The 14,001-nt window shown below is 44.5% G+C and overlaps 2 protein-coding genes across 2 annotated transcripts; one reads left to right on the plus strand and one right to left on the minus strand.

Moving 5' to 3' along the window:
* Positions 1 to 109: 109 nt before the first annotated feature.
* cdkn2aip (CDKN2A interacting protein) lies at positions 110 to 4,633 on the minus strand. Its single transcript, XM_079231289.1, has 4 exons — positions 4,606 to 4,633; positions 4,111 to 4,361; positions 3,193 to 3,317; positions 110 to 1,724 (listed from the first exon to the last, which is right to left on the minus strand). Exons 2-4 carry the CDS (start codon positions 4,356 to 4,358, stop codon positions 1,165 to 1,167), a joined length of 933 nt encoding a protein of 310 aa, XP_079087415.1. The 5' UTR covers positions 4,359 to 4,361; positions 4,606 to 4,633; the 3' UTR covers positions 110 to 1,164.
* A 346-nt stretch (positions 4,634 to 4,979) lies between these two features.
* Positions 4,980 to 13,899, plus strand: tubgcp4 (tubulin gamma complex component 4; the record flags this gene model as incomplete). Its single annotated transcript, XM_079231139.1, has 18 exons — positions 4,980 to 5,057; positions 5,876 to 6,004; positions 6,647 to 6,769; positions 6,880 to 6,933; positions 7,062 to 7,118; positions 7,370 to 7,449; positions 7,610 to 7,811; positions 8,185 to 8,350; positions 8,439 to 8,563; positions 9,495 to 9,545; positions 9,626 to 9,731; positions 10,586 to 10,693; positions 11,290 to 11,434; positions 11,564 to 11,741; positions 12,343 to 12,477; positions 13,358 to 13,474; positions 13,549 to 13,688; positions 13,767 to 13,899. 18 exons carry the CDS (start codon positions 4,980 to 4,982, stop codon positions 13,771 to 13,773), a joined length of 2,001 nt encoding a protein of 666 aa, XP_079087265.1. The 3' UTR covers positions 13,774 to 13,899.
* Positions 13,900 to 14,001: the final 102 nt, after the last annotated feature.

Here is a 14,001-nt window from a genome sequence, read left to right on the forward strand (position 1 = left end):
TCCCTTTAGTGACATGAGGTCATCAAGGCGGCGAGAGGAAGTGTTGTCGGCTGCACGAAAGAAAAATGATCTGCAGGTGGAAACCAAATAAAACTTTACTCGGTTAAATTATCTTGTTTATTTAAAAATATATTTAGAAACAGAACCACTGGTGTAAACGTACAGTTACAGACAGGAACAGTGTGGGGAACCCTGTTCACCTTCAACCCAAACTGGGAAAAAAGAAAAGGAATGAAACTAAAATAAATCACACATCACAGCAGCACTTTACCCTCAAACACACGTCACTGTGCACGCTGCATCAAACTGGATCAAACTGGATTGTGACATCTCAACGTTGTGGGTCTCAGTTTTTCTTTTTTGAATCAGTGATGTTAAATTATGAAAGAAAAGAAAAGCAGTAGCATGTAGCGAGTACAGTATGATGGAACTGTAGTTGGCATCCTTAAACATCTTGTGATAAAATACAAAACTCAAACCAGTCAGTCAATTATTTGAAGGAAAACTTTGATTGAAGAAACTCAGGGATGTTTTTTTTACAGTAGAAAATGTTGAATTAACTTGAGCGAAGTCCCGTCCTCATTTTTTTTTTTTTTTAAACAACAAACACTTTGAGTCAGTAGAAATGAGAATGCAATCCCAACCGGGTACAGAAACAAAAGGTTAAATGTACATTTGTTCAAAAAAAGGTTCAAAATTAACAAAAAAAACAACATCTGGACTCATTCCTCATATTCAGCTATGTTTCTGTTCTTAACGGGTATGAACACTAAAGACAAGTCAATCATAATTATAAAAAGTATTTTTTTTTTGTTTTTTCTGCATCCTGCTGTCAAAATCTGGACCCTGGAAAAGTGACAGTCATCAAAACTGTAAAAAGATGAGTTATTGGTTCGTCCAATCAGAAAGCACCAGTAAGTCAGGTGGTTTGGACGTACAGACTACTCTTCTAACTGTCGCCTCTTGTTGGTTTGTCTGACTTCTGAGTGATGGCACCTGCTTCAACTCCACACACTGTCAATAAAACTGAAAGCGGTTGTAAATGTAGTCAAAACGGTATTTCGGTTAGTTCCGGCTGCACTGTGACACCAAAGTGTTTGTGGGCAAAAACGCACAACGTCCTTCAGTAGCTCCGCGAAGCGGCCCCCCGCCCGCCCGCCCCCTCTACGAGGACCCGCCCCCCGGCTGCGGGGCCTCAAAGGGGTAGCTGATGGCGGGTGGGAAGCCTTGGCTGCGAGGCTGCTCGTCCAACAACATCAAATCCTCCACGTCCTTCCCTTTGAACCTCCGTCTGCAGATCTTCACCGCCACTTTCCGCCCCTGAAAGACTTTCAGGGCCTCTTTGGACGCCATGGCCCGGGCGGCGGACTCGTCGCGCCCGTAGCCGGTGCCCATGTACACAGTCTGACAGCGGATCTCACACACGTGGCCTTCCTTCTGCGTGCGGCCCGCGGGGAGGCCGGCGATGTCCTTCAGCGGCACGAACACGCTGGTCAGGGTCTCTTTACACGACTCCACGCAGCTGCGAAGTATTTCAAAATGGTCCAGGTTCGGACCGAAGCCGCCCGCCGACACCAGCTTCCAGGCCACGGCCTTGTAGAGGCGGTTGAAGAAGGGCTGGTGCTCCGCCGGAGCCTGGGGGCGAGGCCCCGACTTCTGACTCACGGGCCACGAGCCGAGCTCATTAGATCCACATTTGGTTCTTTTCCCAGCGCCGTCGCCCTCTGCAAATAACGACACACAACAGGCAGGAGACAGCGATGATGCACAGAGGATCACTTCGTAATGAGGGAACAAGCCTCAGGTGTGGGTGTCGGGAGGTTATTACACCGAAACCCTGCTGTGAAAATAAAAGCACAGAAGTCCGTAAAAAGCAACAAAGTTTGTGGCGAAGCAGCGAGTTCTTCCCCCAGGAGAACTCCCACCACCTGAGCTCGTGTTTAAATGAGCAGCCAGCAGACGACCTTCATTACATTTCTTAAGGCTGAACGCGGAAAATAAATTAAAACAGCGTGACGTGGTTCAATAACAAAACGCAGCTATTAATAGTCAGAAATGTTATTACTATCCATGTTGAATGTTGTCATTCACTGTGGGCATAAAAACCCTTCATCAGACTGTAACTTGCAATGTTGAAAAGGTGCTTCTAACAAAACTAAAATATTAGAAATACATTTTAATCCGAGACAACACCGCCATCTTGTTTTGAAGTACTGTCATCTGACTGTTGTTTACTATATTTTATTATTTGTATTCTATGTCTGCACCTTTAACCAAAGTCAAACTCCTTGCATGTGCAACGTACTCGGCAAATAAACGATTCTGATACATAGACGGGCGAAACTAAAATATTAGAAATACATTTTAAGACAATGCAATCCGAGACGGTGGCGCTATCGGCCACAAGGTTTGCTGCAGTGGTATTTTTCTCCCCATTCATGTCGCTCTGTGGATTCCCATCAGATATAAAACAACAGTAGTGAGTGAAGTGTGTGTCTCGCGTCGTCGTCCTCCTGAAAAGCTCCTGGTTCATTTAAAAGAATCAGATCCACACCCTAGAGCAGTGGTCGCCGACCCGCCGATCGTTAATGGAAAGATAATTAATTTAATGATATCTGACGGATATTTATCTGCTCAGAAAATGTCTGACCACAACTTTACCAATTCAGATATTTTACAAAGTAAAAACTGAACAGATTTTGTATCTTTAAAATATATAACTTCCAACATTTTGCAAAAAATTATGCTTAAATTCAAACAGTTGATAAATACAACATTTCATATTGGTAGTTCATTCAGCCTGCTCATTGCAAATGTGTGTTTTTCTTGTTCATATTGTGTGCGGTTAACAAATAACTTACTTACTTTACATTGAAGTGTGTTCTTGGTCACAATCAATTTGAAAGCTGGACCAAAGTGTTTGATTTCATTCAATTACAATTAGGCCAAATAAAAAGCCTCAAGTTGTGAGTTCAGTCTGGACAGCCTACACTCGTCACCTTCACATAACACTTTGAACTTTAATGTTATATTCTACTGTAGATCCAAGTGTAAATATTCATGCTCCCATTTATTGCACTGTGTGTATTGCTAAGTGTTATGCACCTCCTTCCAGGACAAATTCCTTGCATGTGAAAACACACATGACAATAACTGGGAGAGTAATGACAGTCGTCAAACGTGTGTTTTTACCAGCCGCGGCGCTCCGCTTCCCTCTGGCCAGGACTCCATCTTTCGTGGTTTTGTGAACCGGGACGTCGATGACCACGATCCCGTCGCCCATCTGCCGGACCTTGTCCATGACGACCTGCGGGTAGCTGGACGGGGCCGAGAGCAGAGACCGGTTACTAAACAACCGAGACCTCACGCCACACCAACAGTTTCTTCCCGTCGGCAGTCGGGCTCATCAACAGAGCCGGGTTCCCCACTGACTGATTCTATCACCACAGGACTATTTCGGACAATTGTTTCTTTCTTTTCTCTCTTCTTAACGGTCACTCCACTGCACATTTCATATTTAAACACTCATGCCACTAAACATACACTTAACTTTAACCTAAACACACGTCACTTTAACAGACACTTACATTAACGTCATCTGTTTGTCTGAGCACTTTATCTTTATCTTATCTTATAATTGATTTAAATATCATTGCACTGTTGTTGTCGTTGACTGTTGACTGTCTCGTCTAATGTTTGCACCTTCCGCCTAACTAAATTCCTCGTTTGTGTAAACATTCCTGGCAATAAACGGTTTCTGATTCTGATTCTGGTCATGCAGACAAATTACGTTTGCGATTCCTTGAGAACCAAGAACCGCATCCTTTCATTATTTTAATAAAATAACAGGATGAAGGACTACTGCACACTGAATGTCCTGTTGCGTAACAACACTGATCTTTCATTGGTTGGTTACTTGTTATGTGTGAAACTTTTATGCTGCCATTTCCAGGACTCTAAATGATGAACGTATGATTCCTATCAGAGAAACCCCAGGGTAAAAACATATATAACACTAAATATGACTCCACGTCCACACAGCTTCTATTTACTTCCTTTTCTGGATCTGGAGTGTGTGTGTTTTTTAATCATCATCCTCATCGTCCTCACCTGCAGCCGAGGAACACGTGATTGGTCCAGACCATGGACAGGGAGAGCAGCTTGTCCAGGCTGCTGCTGGGCACCCCGGGCTCCATTGCGGGGAAAGCCTCCATGTTCCTGAGGATGAACTCCCTGCGAGCCGCCCACTGCTTGTTGCTCTCGCAGCGGGTCCTCAGGGACTCGACCCATCGCTCCAGGTGCGGGTTCTGGCCCAGGTACTCCGACACCAAGTCCTCTTCGCTCGTCTCGCACGCCATCACCTGCAATAAATCAAACATAATGACGTCACAGCACGGAAAACAAGCACCACCGTGCAACTGACATACTGACTTTAGCAACTAACGTCAAGTTAAGTTCAACTTTAACCCCTGATAGCGCTGCTAGAAGCCACGTTTACGACTACAAGGCACTGGAGGTTAGTCATAACATGAGTAACGTGCCACCAGTAGCTTTTACAGCCCGAAAGAAGCGGTTTGAATGGTTTTACTGGTAACTACGACATACCGAGCTCTCTCCGTTGCGAGGTGTTGCTAGCTAGCTACATGGCCGAGTGATGACGCGGGACTGTGACGCGGCTACGCTTCTTTTTTTTTTCCCCAGAAGCATAAAACATAAATAAAATAACACTGGATTATTTTTGTATCGTCTCGTAGATCCCAAAAGTTGAATAAAAGTAGATATCTTTGCAACATTTATATAAAATGAACGTAAAAAAAAAAAGATCCGACCCCGCCCCTTGCGTCGTGACGTAGTCAAGCTGCGACAGCGCGGGCGACGGCGGCTGCTTTGTTTTGGTGGCTGAACGCGACGCCTCACAGCTGCCGTTTTCAACGATAATCCATTAAAAGCTGATTTTACAGGAACACTGAGAGGTTAACATGATCCACGAGCTGCTGCTGGCGCTCAGCGGCTACCCGGGCACCATCTTCACCTGGAACAAGCGCACGGGGCTGCAGGTAAAGCTTGAACCGCGGGGACACAACGTGATGTTTCTGTTTAATATGCATGGTATCTATCTTCTTTTTAACGACTTAACATATCTAAAATGTATTATTGTCTTTTACTTTGCATATAGTCATACATTAGTGCGAGCATAAGTTGCGTTGTTACAATATTATACAAAGAATATAGAGTTAAAACATGACTCTGCCTATAAATCGTTACAAAATACAATGTATATAGTTCAAAAGTGTTAAACCTATGTATCTACATATCTAACTGTTAACACAGTTACTCCTCCAACTACTGTGGGTTTTGCACCTCCCTGATAATCTTTATCGTGTAGCTCTATATTTTACTTTTTTACTGCAACTTCTGCACAACCCTCGTGCTGAATAAAGTTATATCTTATGTTATATTACTTATTTATGCAATTTAGAGCCTCCAGTTCACCGAACCTACTTCTGTCATATGCATTGAATGTGTTTTAACTCTGTTATGATGTTCATTCTGGTCACATGACATCTGTTGTACTTCTGTCCATCCTGATAGAGGATCCTCCTCTGTTGCTCTCCAGGAGGGTTCTTCCCTTGTTCTCCCCTTAAAGCTCCCTGTTCTGATGTGAGGGTCAGAGGTCAGAGGATGTCGTATGTGTACAGATTGTAAAGTTCTGTGAGGCAAATTTGTGATTTTGGGGTATACAGAATAAATTGAATGTTGATTGACAGGAAGGTAGACCAGCTGATTCACATGCACGTCCTCTGTGTTTGGATCCTCGCGTCAGAAAAGGAGGAGCTCCTTTAACGAGACGTGAAGCCCTCTGTTCCGCCCCCAGGTGTCCCAGGACCTGCCCTTCCTTCACCCCAGTGAGACCAGTGTCCTCAACCGGCTTTCTAAACTGGGCTCCGATTACATCCGCTTCACCGAGTTCATAGAACAACACACGGGCCATGTGCATCAGCAGGTGAGGAAAGGCCCTCAAAGCCACACAAACACATTTTCTATATTTAGCTTGTCATCGTTTACATTCTAAATTTGGCAATTTAGAGACGCGCCTTTCTGTATGAACACTAACTATTCAGCCATACAACCGAATATGGACATAGATTTTTCTTTTTTTTATGACTTTTTCTTTTTAAATATATTTGGCTGCATCTATAGTTATTTTTTTGATGTACATTAATCAACATTCAAACTAATTTAAAAGTCCCAAGTTAGCTGAAAGGCATCCTGGAGTAATAAAAACATACAACATGTGCGATAGTTAAGAACATAGCAAATTGTGATTAAAACAATATACAATATAGTAAAACAGCGCAAGTGGACACAATCCAATTACAAGTACAATATTAGTACAGTCATGTTAAAGGTGGATTAAAATATTGTATCAGTGTTGACATAATATTAAAAACATTACACTCATAAAATGATGGGGATTTGATTGTGCTTCTGAACTGATGTATGAATTCTCTGAAGGAGAAGACGGCTAAATGCAGTTTATTTTAATAGGATTGTGCGGTTCCCCCTAGCTGCATGTTTAAGAGCGATAAAGTTAGTCAGAGAGAACCCTCCTGTCTCTCCTCTGGTATTAACGGTTTCTCTTCAGGAACACCACACGAACCAGCCCAACCAGACGGGGCTTCATGGGATCTACCTGCGGGCGTTCTGCACCGGGCTGGACTCGGTCCTGCAGCCGTACCGACAGGCGCTGCTGGACCTCGAGCAGGAGGTGAAGCACCGCCGCGCACAACGAGAATAAACGGTGGAGTCTGTGGAGCGATGCTCAGCTAACTGGTGTGTGTGTGTGTGTGTGTGTGTGTGTGTGTGTGTGTGTTTCAGTTCCTTGGAGATCCACACCTGACGATCTCTCACGTGAATTATAAGCTTGATCAGGTAAAGCTTGAATCAAACTTCTTAAGAGATGATTCTTAGATTTAGTTTTTCATACAAAATATCCTAAAAACACTCGGCAGTGGAAACGTCTTTCTACAGCTCAACACGTGTTTGTCTTTTTCTTTAAGTTCCAGTTGCTGTTTCCGTCTGTGATGGTGGTGGTGGAGTCCATAAAGTCACAGAAGGTAAGGAGTGTTTCACCAGGATGTGTGGGTTCAGGGTACAGAGGAGGATTCCTCCTGGAAGCCCCGAAAATAAAGGACAAAATGAGCAACCCCCCTCTATTGTAACCCTGACGGACTTTCAAATCACAAGATGGACCGACAGACCAAAATAATTGAGATAAAACACATTTTACATTGCCGAAATTTCAAAAACCTGCTCAACAATTTGCAAACACAACTATTGTTGACCGTCTGTTGTGTCGCTGCTTCAGATTCATGGCTGTCAGATCCTGGAGACGGTGTACAAGCACAGCTGTGGGGGGCTCCCTCCCGTCCGCATGGCCTTGGAGAAGTAAGCCTCCCTTTTCAGGGAACATATATATGTACATACATATAACTTGTATAATGTTGGAGTGAACTTACATCCTTAGGTTTTGTCGTCTCCTATCATTCATAATGTCTCACTGAGATCATGTTTTCCTCTTTGTTGTGGTTTCCCCCCCGTTGTGCAGGATCCTCGCCGTGTGCCACGGCGTGATGTACAAGCAGCTGGCGGCCTGGATGCTGCACGGGCTGCTGCTGGACCAGAGCGAGGAGTTCTTCGTGAAGCAGGGCCCGAGTGCCGGAGGAGCTGCTGCCAACCAGGAGGAGGAGGAGGAGGACCTGGGGCTGGGAGGCCTGAGCGGGAAACAGCTGCGAGAGCTGCAGGACCTGGTGAGAGCTCAACGTATACGAAGCCGCAGGGAAGAGATCACGTGACTGTCGCACGCAGTTCACTGATAAAAACACTGTTTACAAGTGTAGGGATCAAACACATTAGTTTGTAGATGCTTTTTAGGAACAGGAGGTCTTAAAAATATGCATTTGAGTAAATATTTTGCAGCCAAATCAAATAGTTTAGACTAGAGGATGTTCAACTTTTCATACCTGACAGGGTTTGTACAAAGACAATGAAGTAGTCCATGAATATGAGTTTACAGGTCATTACAATCCCTCCTCCTCATTATTGGTTTTATGGCGTTTTGCCGGTCTGCGTTCATATCTCTGACATCCGTACGTGTGTGTGATCACGTCTGCTTTGCCGCAGAGGCTGATCGAGGAGGAGAACATGCTGGCTCCGTCTCTGCAGCAGTTCTCCCTGCGGACGGAGATGCTTCCGTCTTACATCCCCGTCCGAGTGGCGGAGAAGATCCTCTTCGTGGGAGAGTCCGTCCAGATGTTTGAGAACCACAACCACAGCCCGTCCAGAGCCGGTGGCGCATCGTTCCTGCGAAGGGGAACCTGGAACCAGCCCACTGTAACTCGAGTCTGCTTCTCATTGTTGTTGTTGTTTTGTCTCAGGCTCCATCCTGAAGCACCAGGAGGACTTGTTTGCTGCCGAGCTGCACCGCCTCAAGCAGCAGCCTCTCTTCAGCCTGGTGGACTTTGAGAACTTGATTGATCGCATCAGGAGCACCGTGGCAGAGGTGAGCTCAGGACTCCTGCATCTAGCGGGTTTGAGCGCTACCAGCACTCTTTAGCGATACTCTTTATTCTTCTTAATTTTTTTTTTTTACTTCTATGCATGTCGGAGACGAAAAGCAATAAAAGCCATCTTGTTGCTGCAGTATTAAGTAAACAGAGGCCCTGGCCAAAATAACCCAAATCATCACAGAAACAGGCAGCCAATCAACACGCTTTCAGATTGGCCTCTTGCCTTCCCAGCATGCTGCTAACTCACGATGGAGCATTTATTTCTGCACATTTTTTTAAAATTATTGACGACTCTTGGTGAGCGTGTTCTTTTTTTTTTCTTTTTTTCTCTCTCTTTTTTTTTGGAAATGTCTAGCGATTAGCGTTTAGCGATACTGTTATCGCCCCTTTTTTAAATTATTTAGTGGGAAAAAATACAATTACTTTAGAAAAGAATGAACATTGCTTTATTATTATTATTATTATTATTATTATTATTATTATTGTATGTAAACAAACTCCCTGCAACAGTTTACTCTTTCTAGATAAGATTAGAGATTCCTTTGTTAGTCCCGCAGTGGGGACATTGCAGGATTACAGCAGCAGACCGGTAAAGAGACACATTGTAAAAAAATATATATATATAAATAAACAGTAAAGAATCCAGAATAGCAGTATTATACATACAGACAGAATAAAACGTTATTTCTGGTCAGATGCTCCTTAAATTAATCAACATCAACATATCGCCATTGCACCGCTTTTGTTGTTGTTGCTCACCGTACATACTTATACACACGTAACACACACTTCATATACTTTGCATTTTTGCACTTTCTTTATTATTTTTATTTTTGAATTTCCCAAATTTCTGTCTGTCTGTCACTCACTCCAATCTCCGCTCAAGGTGACCCCAAATTAACCGTCTCCACCTCTGACTTTCAGCACCTCTGGACGTTGATGGTGGAGGAGTCGGATCTCCTCGAACAGCTCAAGGTTCGTATTGAGGCTCGCTCTGGTTCTGGATCATAACTGAGTTCTGAATAAACGATATGGACGTTTGTGTCTTCCTCCAGATCATTAAGGACTTCTACCTGCTGGGTCGCGGCGAGCTCTACCAGGTCTTCATCGACCTCGCGCAGCACATGCTGAAGACGCCTCCGACCGCCGTCACCGAGCACGGTACGTTCCAACCTCTCCGGTTCCTTGCTGAGTACTGCATGTTTAACATATCGCCGTCTGATTGAAAACTTTATTAACACATGAAGTATTTGCAGATTCACGGCCGTGAAGTTGAAACAGTCTGAATTGTGATGAATCGTTTTGCGTCACTGGAACCAACGGAACCTCCTCACTAACTCTTCATCACAATGAGGGACCTCAGAGCGACACACACACACACACACACACACACACACACACACACACACACACACCATGAGGCGGAAACACCCGTCACCATGATGGATGGCCTTTTATTTCATTCAGTCTACCGCAGAGCTCCACAACACAACACAATATTTTCATGGACCGGCTTAAATATGACGTCATCAAACTATACGACGGCATAAAAACAAATATTTTTTGTGCATAAAAATATGATGATGGGAGACAATGACATATTCATTGTGTTCTTTATGTCCAGTCTACTGCTTACCTTTAAACCCGCTTCACAAAGACAGGATTTGGTGATATTCTGCCTTCCTTTTAATCCAGAACACCGGCAGAGTTGAAACAGACTTTTAAGTTTAATTTTTGGGGTAACGTGTCACAAAAGGCTCAGACGCACAGACGGATGTATCCGGTCATTTTTCAAAATAAAACATCTTTCCGACCTTGATAATAATCAACATTTTTGTCATCAATTCTTTCTGTGCGGACCGGGACGTTTATAAAGTAGCAATGATGGATACTTTTCAAGTATTCATAATTGTGGCCTTGAGCTTGATAGAAAGTGAAACTTCATGGAATCTGTTTTCGTTCAGGACCTGTTTACTAAAAGAGCGTCTGCATGTGTTTTTGTTGCCGCTCCACAGACGTGAACGTGGCCTTCCAGCAGGCGGCTCACAAGGTGCTGCTGGACGACGACAACCTGCTGCCGCTGCTGCACCTGACAGTCGACTACCAGGGCAAAGACGGCAAAGGTGTGCGGCGCTTCCTGTTTCACCGTGACTCCGTTCAGGGGACTGAGGGAGGAAAACACCCGGAGGGAGTCACGCCCACGGAAATGAAGTTTCTCCTAAGATGAAGCTTCTTGTTTATTTGGGGTTTAGCGCCACCCAGTGGTTTTGTGATCGAACTGTGAGGCGATTAAAATAACTCATCTTTTTGAAGACGTCACTTTGGGTTCAGGGAATCTGTATTAATGTGTAGTTTCTTCATTATAATCTTGTTTTAATGCAAGTAAATAGACACACACACACACACACACACACACACACACACACACACACACACACACACTGGATTATGACCATCAGCTGAATGCTGCTAAGGAGTTACAGTCATTTATGTATAGTATAGTCTCAATAGTTCCTAATTTATGTTGTCTATATGTTTTTTTTTTTTACTTTTAAACAGTTTTTTGCACTTTACTATTGCACAATTCTCTATATGTTGGACAGAAGAGAAACATACTTTCGATCTTCTGCATGTTTGCACTTTGCACAAAATTGATAATAAACCTGACTTTGACTTTAGATGCTGTCCACAGTGTTAATGCGGTCCGTGTTCCTTCCAGAGGCCCCGGGCCCCAGAGATGGAGCCACGCCTCCACAAGACGCCTCCCCTCGCGAGGCCCCGCCCACAGGCTGGGCGGCTCTCGGCCTCATCTACAAGGTCCAGTGGCCGCTGCACATCCTCTTCACTCCCGCCATCTTGGAGAAGTGCGTACTCGTCTGGCGCCCCGTTGAAGCGTTTATGTTCATTGTTTGAGTACAGCTGATTATCTCTCTCTCGCTCTCTCTCTCCCCCCATCTCTCTCTCTCTCCCCCCCCCCATCTCTCTCTCTCCAGGTACAACGTTGTGTTCAGGTACCTGCTGAGCGTGCGGCGGGTCCAGTCTCAGCTGCAGCACTGCTGGGCTCTGCAGATGCAGAGGAAGCACCTCAAGTCCAGCCAGACGGACGCCGTGAAGTGGCGACTACGCAACCACATGGCGTTCCTGATCGACAACCTGCAGTACTACCTGCAGGTAACGATGGGGGGAGGGAGAGGGAGAGAGAGAGAGAGAGGGAGGGAGAGGGAGAGAGAGAGGAAGAGGGGGAGAGGGAGAGAGAGAGGGAGGGAGGGAGAGAAAGAGGGGGAGAGAGGGAGAGAGAGAGAGGGGGAGAGAGAAAGAGGGAGAGAGAGAGAGAGAGGGGGGAGAGAGAGGGGGAGAGAGAAAGAGGGAGAGAGAGACTCTGACTATAATAATGGGAATATTTAAATACATTTAAATTAACATTTTATTAAATAATATCTTAAATTAAGCTGCTTCGTTAAACGGGTCATAATTCAGCTCTAGATTGTAATATTCTTGTGAAAAAAAACTGCACATATTAAAGTTTCTCACCAAAATCTCGGAACCACAAGAATCAAGTTGAACTACAAAGTGTTACTACGATGCTACTTTCTTTATTCAAGTTGTAGTCGGAAAAGATGTCGACTTCCTGACGGCAAACAGACTTTATTGCACCTTTTTTAAAACGTGATTCAACAGATGGTTTAAATGCATTTCCTTGTCGCGGCGCTTTAACGTGCTCGCGTGGCGTCCGCTGAGGCTCCTTCTCGCTCTTCTCGCCGCTCGTCTCCAGGTGGACGTGCTGGAGTCTCAGTTCCTGCAGCTGCTCCAGCAGATCAACTCCACCAGGGACTTCGAGAGCGTCCGCCTGGCCCACGACCACTTCCTCAGCAACCTGCTCGCCCAGTCCTTCATCCTGCTGAAGCCGGTAGGACTCCCCGTGTGTGTGTGTGTGTGTTCATTAGGAAACTGTGTTTCTGCCGCTCACTTCTCCCCAAACACACGCGTCTTTAGTAAAATCAGGATTTATAACTTTACACAGGTGTGCGAGTCTTCATGTCAAAAACATGTTATAGTATGTTGTAAAATAGTCATAGTATCGTATTGCGTTTCATAAAGTCATCGTATGCTATAAAAACATGAAAATACCTGTGATGGTAAAACGACATGAAACGGTACGTCGTAAAAAACATGAAGTCACAAAAAAGTCATGCAGAATTTGTAAAATATCCTGTATGTTTTAAATATGTCCTATAAAAACAACTTAATTGTACAGAATGTCAAGAAAACGTCACAGTATGATGAAGTAAATGGAGTATAACAGTGATTTTCAACCAGTGTGCTGTGGAAAAATGTCCAATTTCACTTAATCGGTCCCAAAAAATATTTATTTGTTGAGCGTCTGAGCCTGCAGTATAGGTTCTGGCCTAGTAATGAAATACTCTTCCATGCCAGTAGGTAACGCAATACTTACCTACCATATATGCTGTATTATTTGTGACTTTTTTTTATTTGTTTTTATTATTGTAGAAAATATGCCGCGGCTCAAAAGGTTGAAAAACACGTCAAAAAGACATTCTAGTATAGTATGTCCTAACTATTGTCATAGTAACGCATACTATGAGTATAGTAAGTCAACTCTTTATAGTAAAGTGTCAAAAAGACATTTTACTATCGTAGGCCTTAACAAGTCGTCATAGAATAGTCGGTACGTCGTGGAAATTGTCCGCGTATAGAATTAAGAAAACTGAAATAAATCTGCGCTCGGTGTCGTCGGGTAAAACTCTGACTCGTCTGCGGCTCCTCAGGTGTTCCACTGTCTGAACGAGATCCTGGACCTGTGCCAGACCTTCTGCTCGCTGGTGAGTCAGAGCGTGGCGCCGCTGGACGAGAGGGGCGCGGCTCAGCTGGACATCCTGGTGAAGGTGAGCTCCTCGTCGCTGCAGGTGAACGCAGCGCGGCCGAACGCGTTCAGTGACACCGGCGGTTCTGTTTCCAGGGCTTCAGGCGACAGTCCTCCCTGCTGTTTAAAATCCTCTCCAGCGTGAGGAACCATCAGATCAACTCTGACCTGGCGCAGCTGCTGCTGAGGCTGGACTACAACAAGTACTACACGCAGGCCGGAGGCACGCTGGGCAGGTAGGACCCCGAGGACCAGCATGCACCTGAACCGTGTACCTGAGAGCTGCTGGAATGAATCCAATGTCTTCTTTTCAGTGTTTAAGAAGAACCAGAAGAGATGCTGTTAAAATGTTATCCAGTCATTCTGCCGCCACCTCCATACAACTGGGAACAAGGACATTTTGTATTTCCAGAAACAACGGCCTCATTGGGAAAAATATCAGTGGACCGACTTCTTTGGTGAAAAGAAATGTAATTTAAAACAAAGCTCGACCCTGGTTTAGATGTTTTATTTAAATAATAAGTCAACATTTTTAGATGTGTTTTCTTA

This window comes from Taurulus bubalis (genome assembly GCF_910589615.1).
Source record: "Taurulus bubalis genome assembly, chromosome: 15".
In the NCBI taxonomy this organism is placed as follows: domain Eukaryota; kingdom Metazoa; phylum Chordata; class Actinopteri; order Perciformes; family Cottidae; genus Taurulus; species Taurulus bubalis.

Excerpts from the sequence above, each read along its gene's own strand:
- cdkn2aip (XM_079231289.1), bottom strand. The coding sequence starts at position 4,358 with ATGGCGTGCGAGACGAGCGAAGAGGACTTGGTGTCGGAGTACCTGGGC. Across the intron at positions 3,318-4,110 it reads CACGTGTTCCTCGGCTGCAG|CTACCCGCAGGTCGTCATGG; the intron begins GTGAGGACGATG and ends GGCCCCGTCCAG. Across the intron at positions 1,725-3,192 it reads GAAGCGGAGCGCCGCGGCTG|AGGGCGACGGCGCTGGGAAA; the intron begins GTAAAAACACAC and ends CGTTATTTGCAG.